A 22,481-nucleotide genomic window follows, 5' to 3' on the forward strand; every position below is an offset into this window, starting at 1 on the left:
TTTTGTCAAGATAAGCAATGGGATTTTTAATTGTTTTCCCAGATCCATCAGAAGAGTCATAAAACATTGTTTGGAGGAACAATGGAGTCTCCCATTAATAACTTTCTAGTAAACAGTGTTTGGTTTTTTTTAAAAAATCCAGATTTCAAATCCAGATTTTTTTTGCATTATTATTTGTAGTCTATGTTCTCTTTTTAATCTGAACTTTACACTTTTGACCTTCTGTCTTTTACTGTGGATAACTGAACCACACACAAAAAAAGACGACTTGTGATCTTGATTCTTCCCACTCTTAACTTCAGCACTTACCCCCAGATTTGGACCCTTGTTGCCCTAATGTCTTGGTATAGTCAGGGGCGCATGTTAGAAGGATGTTTCTTCAAAGCAAAAATCAAGATGAAATTACCCATTATGCCCAAGTTGAGGCAGTAGCTATAACCTCTTTGCTTCTGATTCTTCTCTCTCCTCTTGCACCAGCTCTGGCACATTTCTAATACTGCACAGGGACCATACAGATCACTAAACAGAAGCATAACCTGACCAAAAAAAGAATACCACAAAAGTGAATTGCTCTCTGTTAGGTTAGCAATTTGAATTGCTTTTGGAAAGGGTCCAGCAAGGAAAAGAGCAAGTAAAAATATTTATATGTCAGTATTACTTACCTATGAAAAAGAGGGCATTTTGTGTCCAAAACTGTGGAGTAGAGCACACCGAGCTTCTGTGGCATCCTTTATCTGCATCCAAACTTTATCCTTTCGTGCATGTAATGGGCATCTATAACTTAAAGGCACCAAAGTGCAGTTTGCTGTTAAGTGCTAAAGTTAAGTGGGATGAATCCACTAAATCTTTTTAGCTGAAGCTCTTGAACCATGATTCCTTTTATCTGGGATTTTTTTTTTCCCTTCTCTTCCAACAGTCAGCCTTTGACTAAAAGAAATATTTACCGTGAGCTCTGTGATCTTGGCACTTCCATTGCCTTTCATGCTTGATGCAGTTGTTAGTATTTTGGAACATCAGAAGTGCAGTTTTAGACTTTATCCATTGGCTTGCAAGCTTCAGATGAAAACTTGGAAGGGCAGTCTGTCAGCACTCAGATGTTTGGCAAGAAGTTTTAGTAATCATTTTCTGAGGTTACATTTAAGAGGTTATAAATTTGCTATGCTTTGATGTATGACATTGTACTATCTCTTCAGATATTTAAGATGCAGACATATTATAGTAAAGAAACCAAATAATGCACACAAATAAATCAATTTATTTTAGTTTTTCCAATTCAAAGTACAGAATGTAGAAACAGATTTCTGAAATCTTGAAAATTAACAACCTGTTGTTTAGATTTTTGATGTGGAGTTCATAAGCCGTTATGGGGGGGGGGGGGGGGGGGGGGGGGGCGGGGGGAGCAGAACAGAGCCAGTATAACAAATGGAGGCATTCTTTTCATGTTTTAAATAGAAATATTCTAGGAGACGTGAGAAGAAACAGAAATGAGACAGTGGTGTAAGAAACACCAATAGAAGGCTTTAAATGGTACTCCTCTAAGTGCTAAGATCAGTTTCAGTTTATATGAATATAAGGGAGTCAATTTGCACTACTGTTTTTTAAAAAACTGCTTGTAATCACCTGTGTGCAGTGTAGTCTGGCAATACAGTAATTTTTAATCTATAAAAGTACAACAAATATTGTGAAACTATTTTAGTGAGAAATAAAAGGGTAAAATTTATGGCATAAACACTGCAAATGAAGGCTGTTTATAATACTCATTATTTTCTTATAATGCAATTGTTTATGCAGACATGATCACTTATCAGCACATAAATATTGTATACTGGTTAAAATTATATGAAAACCTGCTGATATTTTACCTCCTTCACACATCTGTGCACTTGTGGTACATTAGCAGCTGTGCATACAAGTGATAGAATGTAAACTTGCTGAACTAGTCACCTGCCTTATTGGCACATTCATGTGTTACTGTGCCAAAGCTCTTCATGTGAAGTTAGTAACCAGAAACCAGGCTCTGGCTATCTGCTATGGGACAAAGTAGAAAACGTGTAGTAGTAGTTTAAATAAACCTATTTTATATCAATTAGTTAAATGGATGTAGACACATGGGATTTAATTGCTATTTGATTACTTAAATCTGGTTATCTTATGTCAGTAAATTGTTGTGTCGCTTGAATTGAGTGGTAAATCTTTCTAAATATGTGTACCTGAGTTGGTATGAATCTTCAACTACAACAGATTAAAATTTATTTCTGTTATCCATTGCAAGCTCCTATTATTTTAAAAACATATTAAAGTTTAAAAAACTCTTATTGAGTGATTCTTGCTGAGAATAGTCTACCAGGTTAATATTAAAATGCTAATTGCCTATGTGACTGTTATGTTGAATTTATTTTCCAATTGGCAGGTCAGAAGCTTTCCAAATCCGATGTGTAACTCCCCATTTATGAGTAAACCTGATGTTTATCTTTTCCCCCTTTCCAGGTTTTCGCAGTTTCTTAACAATATGTCAAAATAATCCCATTTAATAATTAAGTATTTCTCTGCCTTTCACCACATTTGTGAACACCTCACAAATATTATTCTCAGAATTTAAAGCAGCAAAGTATCACTACCCATTTTGCAGAAGCAACAACCGCAATGAAAGAAATGGTGTTTTATCCAAAACTCCCCAGAGTTTGTGGTAGAGGTTAAGAGTTCACGTGTCCTAATGCAATACCTTAATCACAACCATTCTTCCCTTATGTGTTTCAGTTCAAAAACCTGAAAAGAAAATCTCCTTAGTGTTTTTCCTAACTAGACAAAAATTAATTCTTTTCTCCAAGTCATCTTCTTATATATAAACTGATTTAAATTTGAAAGTAGTATCAGAAGCAAATCATGTTTTCACTTTGTATTGTTCTCAGAATTTAAATTTACATTCATTTTTTTTAATCCACATCTCCTGAAAAAAGGTCACTTTTCAAAGTCCTGTGAGTCTCTTAAAAATGAAATCTAATTATTTTTTTTTTAATTTGAACTGTAGAATGGATATTATTTATATTTTATATTATGTTTTCTGGAAAGAAAAGAGGGAAAAAAATCACAGCAGGCTGGAGTGCTTATGTGAATGAGATTAAAAATGTAGCTTATTTTGTCCAAGCAAACAGAGGATCTGATGGGGTGCAAGAAAAGGAGAGAAACATAAGGCAGCATTGTGAAGGTAATAAGTAAGGACAGAGAAAAAGAGAACAAGTGAGAGAGAGAAAGGTGAAGTTAAGAACAGAAAATAGTTACTTCATTATCTTTAAAATGTAGAAAACCTGACTTTTGTTTTTTAATAAGTGGTTGCCAAATGCATTTTCCACGTGTGTGTAAGACTGGAGAGAGCCCACGTGATCAAGCAGGTAGAACAGTTACTAATTAGTCCTATTAGGATATGCATAGTTTGTTAATCGCTCTAAGAGTTTTCCAAGAGCTTCTACAAATCAGGCTAAGGTTCCTGAGGATTTATATAAATCTTGATGAATGTTAGACTTTAAACATGGCCACATGAATTATCAGAAGCATTTGCAATTCCATGACATTGTTCCAAAATTTTCTTTCCAGTGTTTGAGAATCTAGTAGTGTCTGTGCTTGCACATACTCATCTAATGTCATGTCCTGCACAAAACCTTATTAATTCTCAATAATTATCCCATTACCTGGCCCACAAAAATGAAAGAAAAGACAGGTGTTTTTATTCTTCTTTTCCTCTGTTGAGGCCAAGCAAGGTCTCCTGAAGTATCTGTGCTTTACCTTACTTTGACCGGTTACTCCTATATTCTCATGTTTATCTTTCTTCCTTTTGTATTACCCTTGGGGAATGCCCCTCACTGCTAAATTCTCTACACCCACAGTTTCATTCTCTCTCAGCCATGACCTTGAGGTTTCCAGATGAGTCTTCAGCATGTCATTATTACTCATACTTTTAAGTATGGCTAATAGTATCCTTAACTGTAATTAAGTCATGCTGAAGATTGACTAGAAGCAACCTAGGAATGAAAGCCAATGTGTTGGATATAGGAACCTGGAGAGCAGCAACAGCTGCCATCTGCAAAAAAACAGAGGTAGAGAGAAGTTCAGAGGCTCATAAAAAGCTTTGGAGTCATCAGAGGGAGGGCAGTACGTGTTTAATCAGGGGTGGAAGCTTAGTGGATAAAAGAAGAAAACTGCTTTGTTGGGGGAGAGGGGAAGGAAGGGGTATCTGCAGGGGTTGGGAAGACATGACTGAGAAGAAGTGATTGGTAACAGGTGCCTTCAAACAGTCTCTAGCTCTGCCTCTTTCCCCTCTTTTCTGTGTAAAAGATTGTACATGATAACGTCAAAATTATTTGTGTTTCTAAAGTGAATGACTTCCTGCTCATCTATGTGCTGCAACTTGTTTTATATAAAAAAAATGCTGATGTACAATGCTTAGCTCTCTTTTTAAATGTTAAGCCACAGAGTAATTATCATTTTTCTTATGCTACGTTTATGTTCCAAGATTCTAGTTTCTATTAATGTTCTGCATGTTTTCTAAGTAGATTACAGGGACATTTCTGCATCACAAGTAAGCCCTGGAGCTATTCTCAGCTTAAAGCTTGGAGAAACAAAGTGACATTTACATTGCTAAATGAGTGTTGAGAAGTTTCTGGCTCTTTTTTTACAAGGAAAAATGTGCTTCTAAGCAGTATTTCTCATTTTTGTTACTTGTTTTGTTGCTGTCAAGCTTTAATAAAACTTGAATTCCAAATAGTACTGAATGTAGGAAGAGGGGGGACTTTACAGCTGAGTGCGTTGATTCTTTTCTTGGAGCTGTATTATTCAGAATGTCTTACTAGTTTTCACATATATTCTTTAAAGAATTATCCTTCTATTCACAGTGGTATAACTAAACAATTGCATATGAAATGGTGATTTCTACTGAGCAATTTATTTTTTTGTAGAATCTTAGAAATGTTATGCTAACAGGGTTTAGTAATGTCAGTTAATATAAGTCAAATCTAAATACATTTTTTGCTCTTAAGAAATAGGAAGTTTCAAAGAAGTTTCATGGGCAAAATGCAACTTACTTATGGATTATGGGATGAAATTGGCATGTGTATTTTAAATTACACGGTTTTTAGAGAGCCAGAATCAGTTAAAGTGATAATCACACAAACAAGAAATTGTTGGCTGTTGAGCAATCTGAAATTGTTCAGATTTTCTGAATATTTAGCCAATGCTCTGTTGTGTTCATTTTTCCTGTATTGGCTATGAATATTTCCATCACATTCTGCTGCTTATCTAGCAGTGTAAAACTTTTAATTCTGTTCAGTTTATGGTAACATTTGAATATTATCAAGTGGAAATTGAATTTAAATACTCTGTAAGAAAAAACAGGGAGAATCAAACTAAAATCTTACCCTCTCAGAAAACATAGGAACTTCTACATAATAATTTATGGGAATAAGGCTGTTTTGACATTTTAGTATTTTTAGCATCTGTCTCCTGTAAGTAGAACTTACTCAAGAAAGCATACTTTTTATTAAACTTGAATTTGAGTAAATTAATGTCACAATGGATCAGATTAAAAAAAATATTTGGGGATATAGTCCTAGTTATAATTGCAAATCATTTCTGATCTTCAATACAAAATGCAAAAAAACTTTCAGAATTTCACATGCAAGTTCAACTCCTAAGAATTACAACTGAAATAGGCAGAGATTCTTATGTATTTAAAAAGACAGTAGCTGTTCATTGCAATGACTGGGCCATTTTATTGTTGCCATAGTTCTAATGCATTCACTTTATAAGACTGGAATTAGTTTGTAGACCGTACAGTCACAGATCTGTCAGCTTATTTTATGTTTTTATGTGCACTGGGATACAGAGAACTCCTGAATTAAGTGTAGTGCAGAGAAGCTATCAACATTCTGCATATGGTCTGGCATCTTTCCACCACCCAGTTATCAGGTTCATTTGTTTGATCAGTACATTTCATACTGTCTTCCAGTTTCCAGCTTTACAGTGTGTATCCGTGTGCCTAAGATGGCCATATGTGCAAAGCTCACACCAGAATTCTTGCTGACTTTTCATATTTCCACTACAGCTGCAATTGAGGATGCAACTCTGTCGAGTACACTCTGTCTTACATGAGGGATTAAACCATGACTTGTGATGTTTTCTCAATTGCATAGGTGGTTGTTAAATTCTTTGAGATCTGTTATGCCTGTAGGTTCTACTCCTGATAGGCACAAGTCGAGAGCTTTCCACTATTGAAGCTGAACTTGCACCATTTGTGCCACTGCATCCTGTCCATCTGCAGGCATTATTAGTGGAATGGACTGACTTACCGTTTGCTTCATTTTGCTGTCTCATCAAAATGGAGCTTCTGTAGTGTCTTTATACGATTTCACGCTATGTCATCATTAATATTAATGTCCAGTTTTGTTAATTCTATGCTAAAAGTGTTGGCCTTTTTTCCACTTTCAGCCAACAAAGGGAGACAAGTAATTCATTCCGGGTTATAGGCTATAGCCCTTCTGCTGTGTGTCTCTAGCTGTTTGGCAGAAATAAATTCCATGAAGAACAGTTCTAAAGTAATTCTTTGTGTGAACAGCCAGTACTTCTAAAGAGCGTTCTAGATACTACTTTTGCTCAAGAGTCTCATTCCTTGGTAATGACACATACATGTCTCCTTTCTCTTAAGTGCACTCCAAAGTTAGAGTACCATACTCAAACTTTTTTCTTCAAAGTGCTGTATGCAAGTCATTGCATATATTGAAAGGTGGACCTAGGTTCGATTTCAGTCCTCTGCTCTGTTGTTTTCCAGAAATATGGCAGAGGCTTGGTGTTCTATGCCAACAATCTGTACAGAAGACTCTGTTTGTTTGCCTCCATTTTAACTGGAGCACTCCAATGATATAAAAGAGTACTGCCAGTGTAAAGATGATCTGAGAAGTCGTTTCTTAAGTCAAGTGACAAAGTAGCAGAGATAGATCTTGCCTAACTTTAAAAATCTGTAGTATAGATGACTACATCTGAAAATTTTCTAGGGATTTGTAGTCAGAAAAGAAAAAAAGGCACTATTGTGGTATTATTTGCCATATCCTCATGTAAAATCAGCAAAATCAATTGTAACCTATGAATTTCTCAACAACAGCTATATAGAGGAATCAGACAAGCTAGTTTGCCTGGGTTTAAACATTATTACTGAAGATATCTAAAGGTCAACATGAGGAAATCCAAACAAGTATCTGATCACATGTTCTTGTTCCAAAGCTGAGCTGCAACCAGAGTTCTCACAGAGATCCCTCTCCATCTTAGTATCAGCTGTTAATGACACAGCTTTAACTTTTTAACACACCTTTACTTTCACAGGAAATCACAGCAGGAATCTAAGAGGAATGCAAATAAGAAAATGCACAGACTTCATAGAAGACGTTATCCTTAGTATTTTCTCTGCCATCACTTTATAAGCCCATCAAGCTTGATCCTACTGAACACCCTGAGACAGACAACTGTGAAAACGGTTCCTCCTAAACCACCCTGCCCTACCGTTTTCCAGATTGAGATCACTTTCTTTCAAGAAGGAGTTACAGCAAGTATAAAATTACCTTTTTTTTTTTTCTCAGAATCCTCCACGAACATTTTTGTATTGAACATGAACTTTTAATTCTTGAGAGACTGAGAAGTCATTTCTGAAATATGTTCTTTACAAAACACTACCAAATGGATATAGCATTCTTAAATGCTACTTTAGGTTTCTCAAATCAGTATTCTTTAACATACCCATAACCTCACTTTCTGAACTCTGCTTTTCCCTGTACTGACTTGTTGTTTGAAGACAATAGCTGTCTAAATGGGAGGATACGTGCATGTGAAGACAGATTACATTGACTTAGCACAAACATGTTTTTCATCCCAGTATGGCTGTCTTCCCTCACTTGCATGTTCTATTCTAGCTATTGTTTTTGTTGTTTTAGAAGTTATTAGAAGTTATTTTAGAAGTTAATATAGCCAGAACAGTCACCAGATTGCTAAACGCAAACCTACTATTTGGCTCCCACATTGAGAAGAGTCCAGTCTCCGGACTCCAGGGGTAATGCACTAAGGCTCTCATGAAGCGTTTTTTTTTCCAGTCCCCTCTGTGCAAGGGGGGCTGAACAGTCAACTGTTCTTGAACATAAAGACAGTAATCTCTCAAGTTTCTCCAGACTGGATACGTATTTTTATTTTGAGTTATAATTTAACCACATGGGGACCATATGGCAGTTAAAGTGAGGAGTACAAGCTTTCCAAAGGAGATCCTGAATATGCATGCTTTACTTTAACAGTACAGAAGATTTGCAGATCGGGGGTGGGGACACACATCTAAAATAATTAACTTAGTGCTTGACTCACAAATTCTGACAGACCTTAAATTTTGATCAGCACCTTTGAGGGAGACAGACCTCTGGTTTTATCCCTCCTTCAGCTGATTTTTCTGGGTTTGTCAGTAAGATTGGTTTTCTTGATTAAAAATCATAGTATTTAGTGCCTTTTCTGTGTTTCCATTCTTTTACTGTGAATTTATGCTGTTTTCTTCTCTGGGAATGCTTGTCAGTCATCAGAATTCAGTGGTGCTGCCAGAACCTGATATATTTTCTAGGACAGCAATTTCTTGTTTAGTTTCCACGGTACAAGTTCTCTGCTTCAAAATGGAGTTCTAATACAAGGTGAAGATTGCAATAATAAATTCTGTATGTAAAGCTAGAAGTAGAGTACTATTTATCATGGTAAAGGCACAGTTAACTGTATGTGCTATTGTTAGGGTCACTTTTGCTTTAGAGGGTATTTATCTGAGTGCATTAGCTTTACTGCATGAGGAAGGAGCCAAATGGATCTGACATCCATTGGCTGCTTCTGTGATGATTTTAGTGATATCAAAAAACATTAAATTTACCACCAGAATGACTTATCTTAAGGCCAGAAAGGTAAATGTCTCTTCCTACTGAGTATTTCCAACTGTTCAGTTAGATCTATGTAAAGTTTCTTTTCACGATCACTGTATGGAGATTATTTGAAGGTACAAGACATCCCTGCCATAAGAACATAAGAATTGACATTGATGTAATTGATTCCTGTAAGCCAGTTGCTTTTTCTTGAGACTGTTATTTTGCATCTCCTTCCAGAGCATGATATATAAATATACATATCATTTTAACTGCTTATAAAAATTTACATATTTATTATAATTGTACACATATATAATGTTAAGTGCCTTTGCAAGCTTTCAAGCGCACAGAGATGATTCTTTCTTGCTTTGATTATAGTTAGATGACCGAGACAGTAAGAAGAAAAATCTTTATACTTCTTGACAATCCACTGAAAAGAAATGGAATTACTATCTTGATAAATATCTGTTCTGCTTAATGTGGGAATTTTTTTTATATACTTCAGTTATTTACTTGATAAAACAGCATTCCTTTTTATGCCTCAATCCTTTTCCGTATCAGGCAAATATTTTTCATTTTGTTTTGATTAAGTAAGTTATGATTTTGTTATAATATTTATTATTATACTGATTTTCAATTTTTTTAGTACTGAATTAGGAAAATATGATGCTTTTCTGGTGCATGTATGTTGAACATGTATCAAGGACAACAAAACCAATGTTAACAGCGATCCTTTTATAGCATCTCTAACTCAAAATACATTTATATTTTATATCGGGCATGCTTTATTTTTGCATTTGCTCATCTCTATCTTCTAGTTGCATTGCTAGTTGAAGGAATCAAATTTTACCCTTCATATTCCCAAACTGATCATCAGTCTCCATTTTTCTAGATACTATTTCAGTTATCCATAATAAACAGTTTAAAACAATTTTAATTAAAACCTAACTTATTTTTACTTGCTTCAAGATCAAACATTGTCATAAGAATCTCAGATTCTTCTGAAATATGAGTAATATGAGCAGATAGCATCCAACTATTTTGCCTTTTTTACTTTACCTTTTAAAAATGGTTGACACTTCTTTGATTTGGTTCTTTTAACACTGCTTTAAAGCCTGACGATTTTAATATGATACACAGTTTTTGCAGACTGTAGGAGTTCCACAACAGCAGCATTTATAGCATTCAGCCTAATAAATTAACAAGGTAGAATTAGGGAAAAATCCCCAAACATCAAACATTTTAATTAATGAACATATAGCAGCCTTTCAGTACTTGAAGGGGGCTGATAAGAAAGATGGGGACAGACTTTTTAGTAGCGATAGGATAAGGGGTAATCGTTTTAAACTGAAAGAGAGCAGATTTACATTAGATGTTAGGAAGAAATTCTTCACTGTGAGGGTGGTGAAGTGCTGGCAAAGGTTGCCCAGGGAAGCTGTGGATGCCCCATCCCTGGCAGTGCTCAAGGCCAGGCTGGATGGGGCTTTGAACAACCTGGTCTGGTGGAAGGTGTCCCTGCCTGTGGCAGGGGGGCTGAAACTAGGTGATCTTTAAGGTCCCTTCCAACCCCAACCATTCTATGATCTATCAAAAAGATTGGTGCCTATCCTTTGTACCTAAGCACAAAATTGCTTTTGCTATTGTTATCTAAGGTTGTTGGACACCACAGTACCAAAAATAAATGGAAATAATCAAGTAAGTTTTTCTGATGCTATTTGGAATGCAGTACGTTTTACCTTACCTCACCTCCTGCTACATTGCTCCCATTGTTCCCCATCAAATACTGTGTAAGCAGGGCATGGGTGCTTGTGTTGTCAAAGTTTGGGACAGTGATGAGACCAAAGCTGTAAAAGCAAGCACAAAGAGGAGCTGGGTGAATCCACTCAGGGGTGTTAGTACTCATAGTCATCCCAAGAAGGATTGCTGTCTGGCTTTCCAAAGCCAAAGCCCTCAGACCTGGAAGCCTCAACAATGACACAGCTTGCATAGCATGGCTGCTTGTACATCCAGGAGCGAATGTGACAAGGACCAAATAATTCCACAGATAAACTGGGAAATACAGAGCTTTAGCAATGCTGCTTCTACAGTACACTGAGTAACTGAAGTGAATACTATAAATAAACAATTTGCACATCTCTGCTGGACAAAGGACTTATGGACTTGACACAGTAGAAACATATAAAAATTTTAACGACCCACTTCTCTTCACATCTTCCTTTACTTAGCTTGTCCTGAAACTAACGTGTACTTCTACACAAAAGATTCTTCCCATCTGTTTTGAACCATATACCTACTTTCCCCTTTTTTCTCAAGGTCCTTTTTACACTGGGAAAAGTTCACATTTCTGCTAAGCACGATGTCCAGAGCTGCTTTTTCCTTGCTACTTTCTGGACCAGCTGGGCTGAATCATGGTAGTATGCTAACAGTAGCAGGTAGTACTAATGATTCTATATTTAGAACTTAAAAGTGAAGCTGAGAATTAAGATTGTGTTCAGGCGCAGGGAAGTCTAAAGAGATGGGTAAAATATTGCTGCTCAAGACAGAACTTTATTTCAAGTACTTCCTTTTCTGGAAACAGCAAATCTCTTGCAAATGTGTTGGGCCAGTTTTTGTTTCTTGTTTAGCAGTAAACATACCGATGATGCTATTGGATTCAGTGTTTTCTGTGCTATTTTGCCAAGTTTGTTACGGCCTTTCTCACTAAATGTGGAAACATTTTAGAACAAATATTAAGGCAACTTTAGCTAAATTTTCATTATAAACTTGGCTGTGATGCCAAATAACTTATTCATTGTGGGCTAATTTGTCATCCCCACTCCCTGTCATTCCTTTCCATAGCTTCACATCAGAGAATTCTCCTGTCACAGGGGAAGCTCATGTGAGAGCTGACTCTGCAGCCTTTTAGCCTTTTCCAAGTCTGAAAACAGACAAGGCTGTCAAGTACAGGACAGATTCTGTGAAGTAGAGAAGACCTTAGACTGCCGGGTAGATCTTAAGACAAGAGAATATGACCCTAAGCATACAGGTTTCAAGTCTTGTTTTTGAAATAAATCTGTGTGACATTTTTGGGTTCTGCCTTGTTCAAATGTGCAACTATTTGGTCCACAGAATAAAGCAGTTTGAGTATAGGAACAGCACTTGCTAATGTCAAAACATTGTTTATGTACAATTTAATCTCCTGTGATGGTGTATTTATTTGCTGTATACTTGGTTGAGTTATTTTCATCAAGAAATTCTGTGTATGTGTTGCTTTGGCAACATCTTTGCAGAGTTTACAACTTTGAAATACATGTTGGCATCAACTGTGCAGTCCTTTTAAACAGCTGCTCTGCAGTCATGCTGTTTCAACATGCCACCACACATGGCTGAATTATGCAAATAGTTAATATTAAATGACTGAGATACAAGAACAGTTTGTGCACTCAATAAGCTGGTCTGTGGAGTGTAACATCCATTCATATAACTGAGTTAGTGTGGGACAATTTAAAGGCAACAATACAATTCTTTTGACTTTATCTTGTATTAAAGGCAGCAGGGGACAGAGAAGGTATATGGCAGGAGTGTTTGAAAAGTCTGAGGGGTTTTTTTAACCCGTTACTAATAGTGCAATGAAAATGGCATGTGCATCAATGTAATTTTCTGGCAAGTATTAAGAAATAGGTAAGATATAACAAATGTTTGTCATTCAGCTATAAATATGACTTACCCTGTTCTGGTTGAGAGATAAGAGAGAATGTTAAGTATATAGAATGTTAATATGTTAACAGTATTGCTTATTGAAGACAACAGCTTTTATAAAGAGCAAGCAAACAAAACCATTAGTAGTTTAAAAAATGTAAAATTGTCTTAAAATTTACTTTGAAAGGCTTTGCTACTAACCTTGCTGTTCTAGTTCTGCAATAATGAAAGCTCTAAATAATAACAGTACAATAAATAATAAAACAAATAATTCTTTAAATTCTGTAACTTATTTTATAGTAATTACACCTATTAGATGTGGAAGGGGGAGAACGTTAGGCTGTGGGTGATGCAAGATGACAAAAGATGTCCATCTAAAGTCACAAAATACTGTGTTTTTTCCTTTCCACTCTACCATACATTTTGAGTAATCTGTTGTGTTGTGAAGTGGCAAGAAAAGGTTACTTTTTAAATTAATCCAAACTGTTTACAAAGCAAATTATTAGAACATCCAAAAAAAGTCTGCATTTCTATATGCTTTTGTATTTTTTTTTCCTATGTTGGAACTTTAATTTTTCACGTTTCTTTCCCACACTGATCTCATCTTTGTTGTGTGTCCTCTTAAGGTTTGTCGTGGTTTAACCCCAGCCAGCAGCTAAATACCATGCAGCCATTCAGTCGCTCACTCCCCCCTACCCGCCCCCCCAAACCAGGACAAGGTTTTTCATTGATTTTTCTTTTCTGATCTGGATATAAAGACACAGATATGTATCTCTAGTAATGTATTTATAAGACATCCGTGCAAGACCTAGCACTTGAAAGTACAGTTTGTCACAGTCGTTCAAATTAGATTTGTAAACTGCCTTGGCCTGGCAAAACAAATTCAAAAGAATTCTTTTACATTAAATTGAAGCTTAAGTTAAAAGAGATAGTGGGTTCCTTAATACACAGTAAATGTTCTGTTATACAGCCTTTAAGCAACACACAATTTCAGTTTAATAAATCCTATCTGCCTTTTTTATTTTCTTACTTTTACTAGTGTCCAATTAATAATCGTATTAATTATGACAAGTATATGTTCATGCTTATTAGATTTACTGATCCATTTACACATTTAGTTTGCTGAATATAAATATATTATTAACAAATAAATATTTAATAGGTTCAAATGTAATTTTACTGAATAACTTAGCACTGACTGGGTTTTTTTTGTGGGTTTATAGGAACTAGCCACAATGAAACAGATTCTAATTAATCTACATGGTAAACGCTATGAACAAAATTTACCTCAGTCTCCTATTGATGTAAAAAGTGTGACTGCAAAAAGCAAATCAAATCCTGCAGTAAAAGTGCTGCCAGAGCATGAAGAAGAAAATATATTTACACCTAAGCCAACGTTATTTGTAAGTACTATGATAAGAGTAAGTGCCATACACTTTTTTTGATAATTCTCACTTTTTAAAAAGAAAAATGTGGGTTAATACTTCAAGGAGATGTATAACTAATTCAGCTGAATACTTGCAGCTCTTTATGGGAATGGTCAATGTTGAGGAGATGAATTACAGTTTATGATGTTATTTATCTATTTGGTAGTTTCTGCATCTTAAGTTCACAGCAAACTGTATCTTTTTAAAAATGCCATTATAATATTGTAACATTGAGTAGTTAGCAAAATTTTAATAACCAAAGGGATCCACAGACTACATATACAATTTTAAATCTACCCAGATCATGTATGAATTGAATATGTGCATATATATATTGAGGAGCAGAAGTGAGGAAATAGGTGTATTTATGTATACTTATGTTCACTTATATATGTATTAATGTGTGTGTGTGCATATATATATCAAAAAATATATTAAAAAAAAAAACATGCCCAGTATTGATATCACTTCTGTTACTAAGGGTACTTGATATTGTAAAATCTGGTTTATTCCTTTAGAAAATAGATGTTCGGACTTAAATATTTCAAGTGGCCTGCTTCAAATTTAGTGCCTCTAGTATTCGTGAAAACTGTGACTGTGTCTGACCTGATACATTTAAGAAAGCCAAGTTGCAATGCTGAATCATAAAACAAATCATTACTCTTATTTATACTTCTTGAAGCTGCCTTTCTCTAGGCTGGACTGGTTGTATCCACACTGCATAGCCTGTGTGCTATTTTGGTCCAAATATACATCTATAATTTTTTTTTTCTTTTCTGTTGTTTGTTGTTTGGGGTTTTTTTGCCTGGTGGGTACTTTTAAAATTCAGTGTTTTAAACAGTATGAGGTTTGTATTGCAGCACATCAGATACCGTTTTTATAATACAAAATGTAGGAAATGGTTGCATCTCTTGGACATGATATGAGGGCATAGGAGGATTTTAGGGGTTCAAAATTTGCTTGGGTAGTGTTACGAGACTAAACACAGGCATACCCAGCGTAGTCTCATCCACAATCCTTTCAGTAGTGCTAAATCATACTGCTCAAATTTTTCCTGACAGAGCTATTCAGTGATTCAAAACAGCCAAAATGTGAGCTATTAGGTTGTGTAGATGATCCACAGTTTTAGTGTTTAATCTGTCCTGTTGTACTTAGGGGTATGGGAATGGCGTAGGAATCTAGAAAAAATTCTTTTACATTTAGAAATTGTGAGCAACTTCTCTTTGAAAAATTCTAGTCTTTTCAGACTTTGGAGTAGGGATCCAAAATGGGCAGATGGCAGAGCTTTTTAGACAGGGAAAGAAGTTAGTAGCCCTGTGAAAATCCTCCCAATTTAGGTCAATTTCTAGAATTTTAAAAGCTTGCACAAATAAAACAGATTTATTTTTGTAACTGAAATCTTCAAAATGAAAGAAAGATGGAGATTAAAATGTGATGAGAACTCCCACCACAAGGCCAGCTGAATAAAGTAGGTTTTTAAATTGAACAGTTACTAAGTGTCGGAGGAAAGAACTAATATAGAACAGACAAAAAACAGAACTAGAAAGGGACAAGTTTAGAGACAACAGACAAAAGAGAAAGTACTCTCTAATGCAAAAAAAGATTATACCCAACCCTGAAAGCAGAATAGTCCTTACATTGTTCTACCTCCATTTTTTTAGTTTTAGTTCTGTATACAACCAACCACTGAATGTTAAGCAAAGCCAAAAAAATGTTAAGCAATCCTAACTGTGTAGCAGTAGCCCATAGGATTGCGAAGGCAAGGAAAAGTTGCTCACAGATAAATCTCTGCAATTAATATACTTTCTACACTGTCATAAAACTGCTGATTTTTTTCAGTTTTAATAATAGGTTTTTAAGAACTATATTTTCTTTTCTAAGTTTTCCCCTTTTCAACTGGGAAAGTCAGTGCTATTTCAAATGAAGCCTATTTATGGCACAGTTGATTCATGTCTTAATTGTGATAGGTATTTTACAAAAAATCTTTTACTTTTTACTGTATAATCTGCTTTTTGTAACCTAGAAATAAGGAGGTTTTAGTACAGCTGTGTAGTAATAATAACTTATTATCAGCATATACTGATAACACAGAATGCTGTTGGTAAGTCTTGGGTTTAATTTATCTGCATTTAAACAAAGAACTCAATTATCACTATGAACTACATAGTGATATTTATCCTATGTATCACAAAGGAAAGAGACTTTAGATTACATGTTTTTCTTCTGACTTTCACCGTCTCACAATTAAAACGTTCTTTGTTTTACAGACAAATAAAGAGGCGCCTGTATGGTACAAGAAACTGCAGAAGAAAACTTCATCATAACATTTTTCTAAAATTATTTAAAATAATCCTTTGAGGAGCCTTCCTTTGTAGAAAGTTATTTTCACCATATGATGCCCTTTTTACCATAAAAGTAAACAACTGTTCTGGTTTTAACAGTTCTTTTATATCTGTCAAACGATCTTACACACCATAAAACAATTTGTAGATCTGTCATGTGAATAAAATGTGTGGAAATAATGCATGCAATGATTTTACTAACATATTTGAATTTTAAAAGATAAATAAACACCAGCTATTGTACATATTTATGATCTGGGCAGTTAAAGGACGCATGTTCAGAGTGTCAAATTAATGCATGTTTCAGCTTTTTTATATTGTTTTTCTTGGACCCTGTGTCTCATGCCACATTCCTTTCAACTATTCTGGCTCATAGAAGTTTTAAAAATATACATGAGGTAGCATCAGACTATATCCTACTTTCTATGAAGGAAATTCATGTCGGGTGGAAAAAAACCTAATTTCTTACCGGCCTTGATTTGTATAGTTTGTCATGTGATGTCATTTGTTCTACCAAACAGGCATTAAAAATACTCTAAAGAAGCAATAAAATACATCTTAATTGTTAGCACTGATACTTAATGGGCTAGATACACTTGCTGTAGTGTAGTTACATCAGTGAATAATAAAAATCAAACCACAATGTGTGAGTACTGTAGCATGTAATGGTGAAATGGTTAACTTGCCATATTTAAGTATATGAAAATAAGCCCCATCTTCCAAGAACACAGTCTACTCATTTATTCCACTCCACCATCTATTTACACAATAGAAAAAGTCTCTGATATTTTTAATCACTTTTCACTGCATATAGTATATTTCTATATATAACATAAATACAGGTGATATTGTTTAAGTGACTGTATAATGAAAATACTGCTCAGATTTCATTTAAGAGGAAGCTCCTTTTTCTTACCTCCTTTCTCCTTGATAATATCTCTTCAACTGTTTCATTGTTCCTACCTGGACATGAACAATAATTATTTATTTAATGCTATTTAATACTGAGCTATGTCAAGCTTGTGATTCCTAGATACACTTTTCTTCATTTTCCAAACAGCAGTTTGAAGCACGGCAATACTTCCTCTGCTCCAGTTAAGTTTCAGTATTATTTTTTCCTAATTCCAAGAGAGTGATGTAAAACTGCTAGCAATTGCACATCACAAGTTTAAAATTATCATTCTGTGAGCAAGGGAGGCCAAATCTGTAGACAGAGGTAACATCTTATATTAGACTAACTGGTATTCACCAGGGGAAAAAATAAACAAACCTTTGGGCTCATATACCTATCTGTACAGACATTCCTGAATAAACTTTGGTTTCCTGAACTCTAGGGTTTTATCTAACTTGTATTTTTATGTGAATAGAATCAAAAAGTTCTCTTTCATGTGAATCCGCTCCCATATGCAGATACTAATTTTGTAGTTTGTAATAGATATGTGATTCATAGCCCCTAGTTTAATTTCCCAGACTGTCCCGTTTGTCTGTTATCACCCAATAATTAATAAATTGTAGTATCTAGAAGGACTGTGAGCTTTTGGGCAAGGTAGTAGTTGGAATCTTAAGTGTTCACATTTTGTTCTCCTATAGTATCCTTTTAGACAAATTGGTGAAATAGGGACTGTAAGGTGGGTGGAAAATTGGCTGGCACACCAAACTCAAGGAAATGCGACCAGCAATGCAACACCCAGCTGGCAACTGGCAGGTAGTAGTATCCCTCAGCAAGTTCATAGGCGATACCAAGTTTGGGAGGGTGGTCCATATACTGGCTGGCAGGGGCTCGGAGGGACCTCAACAGCCTGGAAATTGGGTCAGCAAAAACTTTATGAAGTTCAACAAAAGCAACTGCAGTCCCACATCTACAATGGAATAACCCCATATGCCAGTACTGGCTGGAAAGCAGCTTGGCAAAAACAGACCTCGGAGTCCTAGTGGACAACAAATTGAACATGGGTCAGCAATGTCCCAACCAGCTGCATCCTGGGTGGTATTGCCAACAGGATAGCCAGCAGATGGAGGGAAGTGATGCTTCCCTTCTGCTTGGCACATGGGAGACCACATCTGGAGTGTTGCATCCAGTTTGGGGCTTGTTCAAGAAAGACATTGACATCTTGAAGTGAGTCCAGCAGTTTCACCAAGATGATCAGGGGCTGGAGCACCTGATGTAGAAGGGGAGGCCAAAAGAACTGGACTTAATTCAGCCATACAAGGCTTGGCGGGGGAACTTGTTGCCATCTCCAATTACCTGATGGAATGGTACAGAGACAACAGAGCCAGACTTCTCTCAGAGGTGCACAGTGATGGAGTAAAAGGCAACAGACACAATATGGAGCACTAGAAAACTCAAATAGCTATTATGAAAAATGTTTTTACTGCAAGGGTGGTCAAATACTGGAACAGGTTGCCTGGAGAAGTGGTAGAATCATCATCCTTGGAGATACTCAAAATTCAACTGGACAAAGTCCTGAGCAACCTGGTATAACTGGACCTGACTTAGAGATGGACTAGATGACTGATTTTCAGAATTCCTGTCCAACTTAAATTACTCTATGGTGGTATTTCTAAATATACTAATGTAAGATAGTGACCTTAATTTACTTCTTACCATCCAAAAGACACAAAGTGTTTAATTCTTCCATGGAAATATAATACACAATAACATTTTGATGCTTCCAGAATTAATTGTGCATTGTACATTTCTATGTCCTCCAGGCAGCCTGATTTTCTAGGAAGGCTGACAGAAAATTAGGCTGATTTTTGGTGAAATTTTATTGACATTTAAACAGTTTTTCAGATGACAAAGTGACATATCCTGGCAAAGTTGGGTTTTGGTTTTGCTTTTGTTTTTTTCTAATTACTAACAAGGTCCATCTTTAAATTTGCAAAAATAAAAGTAATTTGTTAGCATATACTGATAACACAGAATCCTGTTGGTAAGTTTTTGTAATCCATGTAGTCTCTGTGTAAATCTCCTCAGTATGTACATTTTTTTCCCCGTTGAAGACATTGTATTCTTCCTGTGTCTCCTCCCTAGACTCCAAGGCTATAATTAATTATCTAGGAGGAGACCTTCTAAGCTTTTCATGTGAAAGCTAGAATGTCACTTAAATATCACTATTCAAATGTGAAATGCCCTACAGCAAAAATTAATGAACCTTTTTGCTCTTTAAGTAATGAAAAGGTTCAGTTGCATTACCTGTACAGCATTTTTACTGATGTTCTTTCCCACAAACATAGTTGTCAAATGAATTATTCCAAAATTCTTCTTCATGGTCTTTGCAGTTTCCCATTGTAGTAGGCCTCGTGTTAATGATGCGTAAGTCAAAAATAATGAAGTAAAGAGAAATTTCTAAGGGTAGTCATGCATGTAAGCAACTTGTGACTGAAGTGCCCAACCCACATAATCATATTCAGTTCCTCTTTTTCAAACCAAAGGGAGCAAAAAGAGAAAAATCTCTATCTGCTATTACATTTCTTGGTCCATTCAGTTGGTGTTACTTAAGTGGTAAGTTTCGTAAGTGTGTGGGCTGAACAGGAAAGAAGGAAGGACAGTTGGTTTAGAGCAGGTTAGGATGGTTTTTTTAACAGCTTTCTCACCTTTCCGTCCCTTGCTAGAAGCAAAGCATCAAGGAAATCTCTTGTTTGACGAAAAAAGTGAAAAGATGAAATTGCCTTCTTTTTTAATACGGACCTTAACTTTTAATGCTTATTGCTGCATCCTGTGGTCATACGTAACTGGCATTGTAGTTTCTAAATATTTTTTGTACAAAAAAATGATACGCCATTGGGATTTGTAGTCTTCCTCCCCTTTGAGACTTTCTGTACAAAACGGTGATGAAACCTTAAAGAGGAACAACTGTAAATTCAAATATTAGTTGTCTGAGTATTTGTCAGTGTCTCTGGGATACAATTTGCTGCCTCTTACACTTCAACTGTTATTTTCTGTTTCAGGGTTTTTTTCAGTTATCATTTTGTATGATATCTAGTTCCAGCAAAAAAGGAACACGTACTCTACTAAACCTCTGACTTCTGCAAGATGGTCAAATAGAATTCTTTTGCTCCTGGTAGGCATTCAACAACTTCCGTGTCTTTGGAAGACACGGCTTAAAGAGCATGACTTTCTAGAGGCAAATTATTACCTTTTGAAGAAGTATGTATGTTATTATGTATATGTCTCTCAATCAGTTGTCAGTGTGTTGCACATTTACATGAAAACAGATTTGTACACAACAGTTTGAGTCTGTAACAGCCTGTCATCTTTCAGGGTTGTGCTCGTTAGAGAGGTTACTGAGGAAAGAATTTATCTCCCTGTTAATGTTACATTTAATAGAACACATGCCAGACTTTTTACTGAGTCAAAGAAATGTATCCCTGGTATTTTCTTATACCAAATAATATCAAGAATCTGTATTGATCCTCGACCTTTGAAAATGAAACAAGTATCTCCAGAAGATCAACTTTTCCTTAGTGTCTCTGGGCAATATTATCCCCTTCTTAAATTCCTAGGATTGATCGGGAACTCTTGACCTTTAAAATGCATACTGTGGTAGCTTAATTAAGGCAGTTACACTTTGGGTATTTCAGACTGAAGCTGGGCAGCAATCAGCAGCATACAAGGTGCTGACTCTTGGGGGACGGCAGCGCTAGCAGAAACGGACAGTAGCTGGGAATTACAGACGAGTGAATGGTGGGTGTTGCAAAAGCTTTTAGCAGCAGTAGGTACAGCTCTTCGCAGATAGACCCTCTGCAGCTCTTTAAGCCCTCTGCTGACAGCACAAGAACCACTAACTTCATTCCAGAGTTCATTTTGCAGAGTTCCCTGGGTTTCTTTCCTCATTGATAAGTTTTCCGTAACAGTAAATACCCATATTTTTATTCCCCACCCCATTTTTTTTGAGAGAGAGAAAGTGAGTCCTGTTTCCTCAGGACATTAGAACTGGATTTAAAACATAGTGAATTTTAATCAGCTTACCCTTTGAAGGATGAAGGGGACAAAAACACCCAGCAAATTTCATCCCCATGAAAGCAGGAAATGGCAGAAATATTAAATGCAAAAAGTTAGGATTGATCATGGAAATAGCTTTTATTCAGAAACTTACATGTTTTCATAGACTGTGTGCCCTTTTTGAAGATATTACAGAAATAACCACTGTAAAGAGAATGCCGCTTTGATTGAAGTAATAGAATCAACTTTGTTTGACCATGAATAATTGAAGTCTTTGTGTTAATGCTTCTTTTAAGGAGTAGTGGATCAGTAAATGTAACTTAATTGCAGGAAAAGTCTTATGGATGGAATTTATTACTGTATTTCAATGAAAGTCTTTTCATTTTTTTCCCTTTCGTTCAACAGAAGGATTACTTAGATTATTCAGTGTTGCAGCTGAAATTGGTAGCAATTCCCAGTGCTCCTTTTTATCATGATTTTAGAGATACATATTGCAGCATGCAAGACTTTCTCTTTTGCCTTGTTATTCAGTTCTGTAGAAGAATTTTTTCTTTGTGTGTTATTATTAGGTAAAGCCTGGCAACGCAATGCTTGACTTCTACAAGGGAGTTGTCATCTAGAATGTGTATGTGGATGTTAAGCAGAATTGTTACCGAAGTGCAGTGGTCCTTTCTAAAAGAAAGAGCTGGAAATATTCCCACTGAGCTCTCTCTGAGACCTTGAGAGAGGGTAATTTCCGTGCCCAAGCTTCCTTGTGCTCCCCATCGCTGGTGTAGTGCCACACATAGAGGAGACTTGTCACTCTACATTTCACAGGCCTGTGGTTTCCAAGTACACAGCTCCGAGTGCCAGTGCCGCCGTGTAAACAGAGATTCACAAGTTGTCATCCAGAGCTATATGTAAGATGTTCACACAAAAATTAATATCACTCATCCCCTCTGTGATACTGTATGAAGTGTAAGCAAGGAAGAAATGCAATATATTTTGGTGCAATCTATTCACTTGTCGCCTTTCCCTTCTTGGGAGTTATGCTATTTTGGCATATAAATAAACTTCTAGTGAGTCTTTGTTCTTGGACACTGAAAAGGAAACATGCTGCAAGTCCTGCAAGGATGGCCAAGTCCTTTTTTCCAGATACTTCATCAGAGATCTGTGTTCAGGTCTCAAG

At 35.9% G+C, this 22,481-nt stretch overlaps 1 protein-coding gene across 1 annotated transcript in view; it reads left to right on the plus strand.

The window, feature by feature from the left end:
- Window positions 1-18,631, plus strand: part of PIBF1 (progesterone immunomodulatory binding factor 1) — a 121,386-nt gene extending 102,755 nt beyond the window's left edge. Inside the window, exons 17-18 of the mRNA XM_040584200.1 lie at window positions 13,823-14,002; window positions 16,294-18,631. Coding sequence (XP_040440134.1) covers window positions 13,823-14,002; window positions 16,294-16,350 — 237 coding nt within the window. The 3' untranslated portion in view covers window positions 16,351-18,631. The remainder of the gene's footprint in view (window positions 1-13,822; window positions 14,003-16,293) is intronic.
- Window positions 18,632-22,481: the final 3,850 nt, after the last annotated feature.

This window comes from Falco naumanni, chromosome 2 (assembly GCF_017639655.2).
Source record: "Falco naumanni isolate bFalNau1 chromosome 2, bFalNau1.pat, whole genome shotgun sequence".
NCBI lineage: Eukaryota > Metazoa > Chordata > Aves > Falconiformes > Falconidae > Falco > Falco naumanni.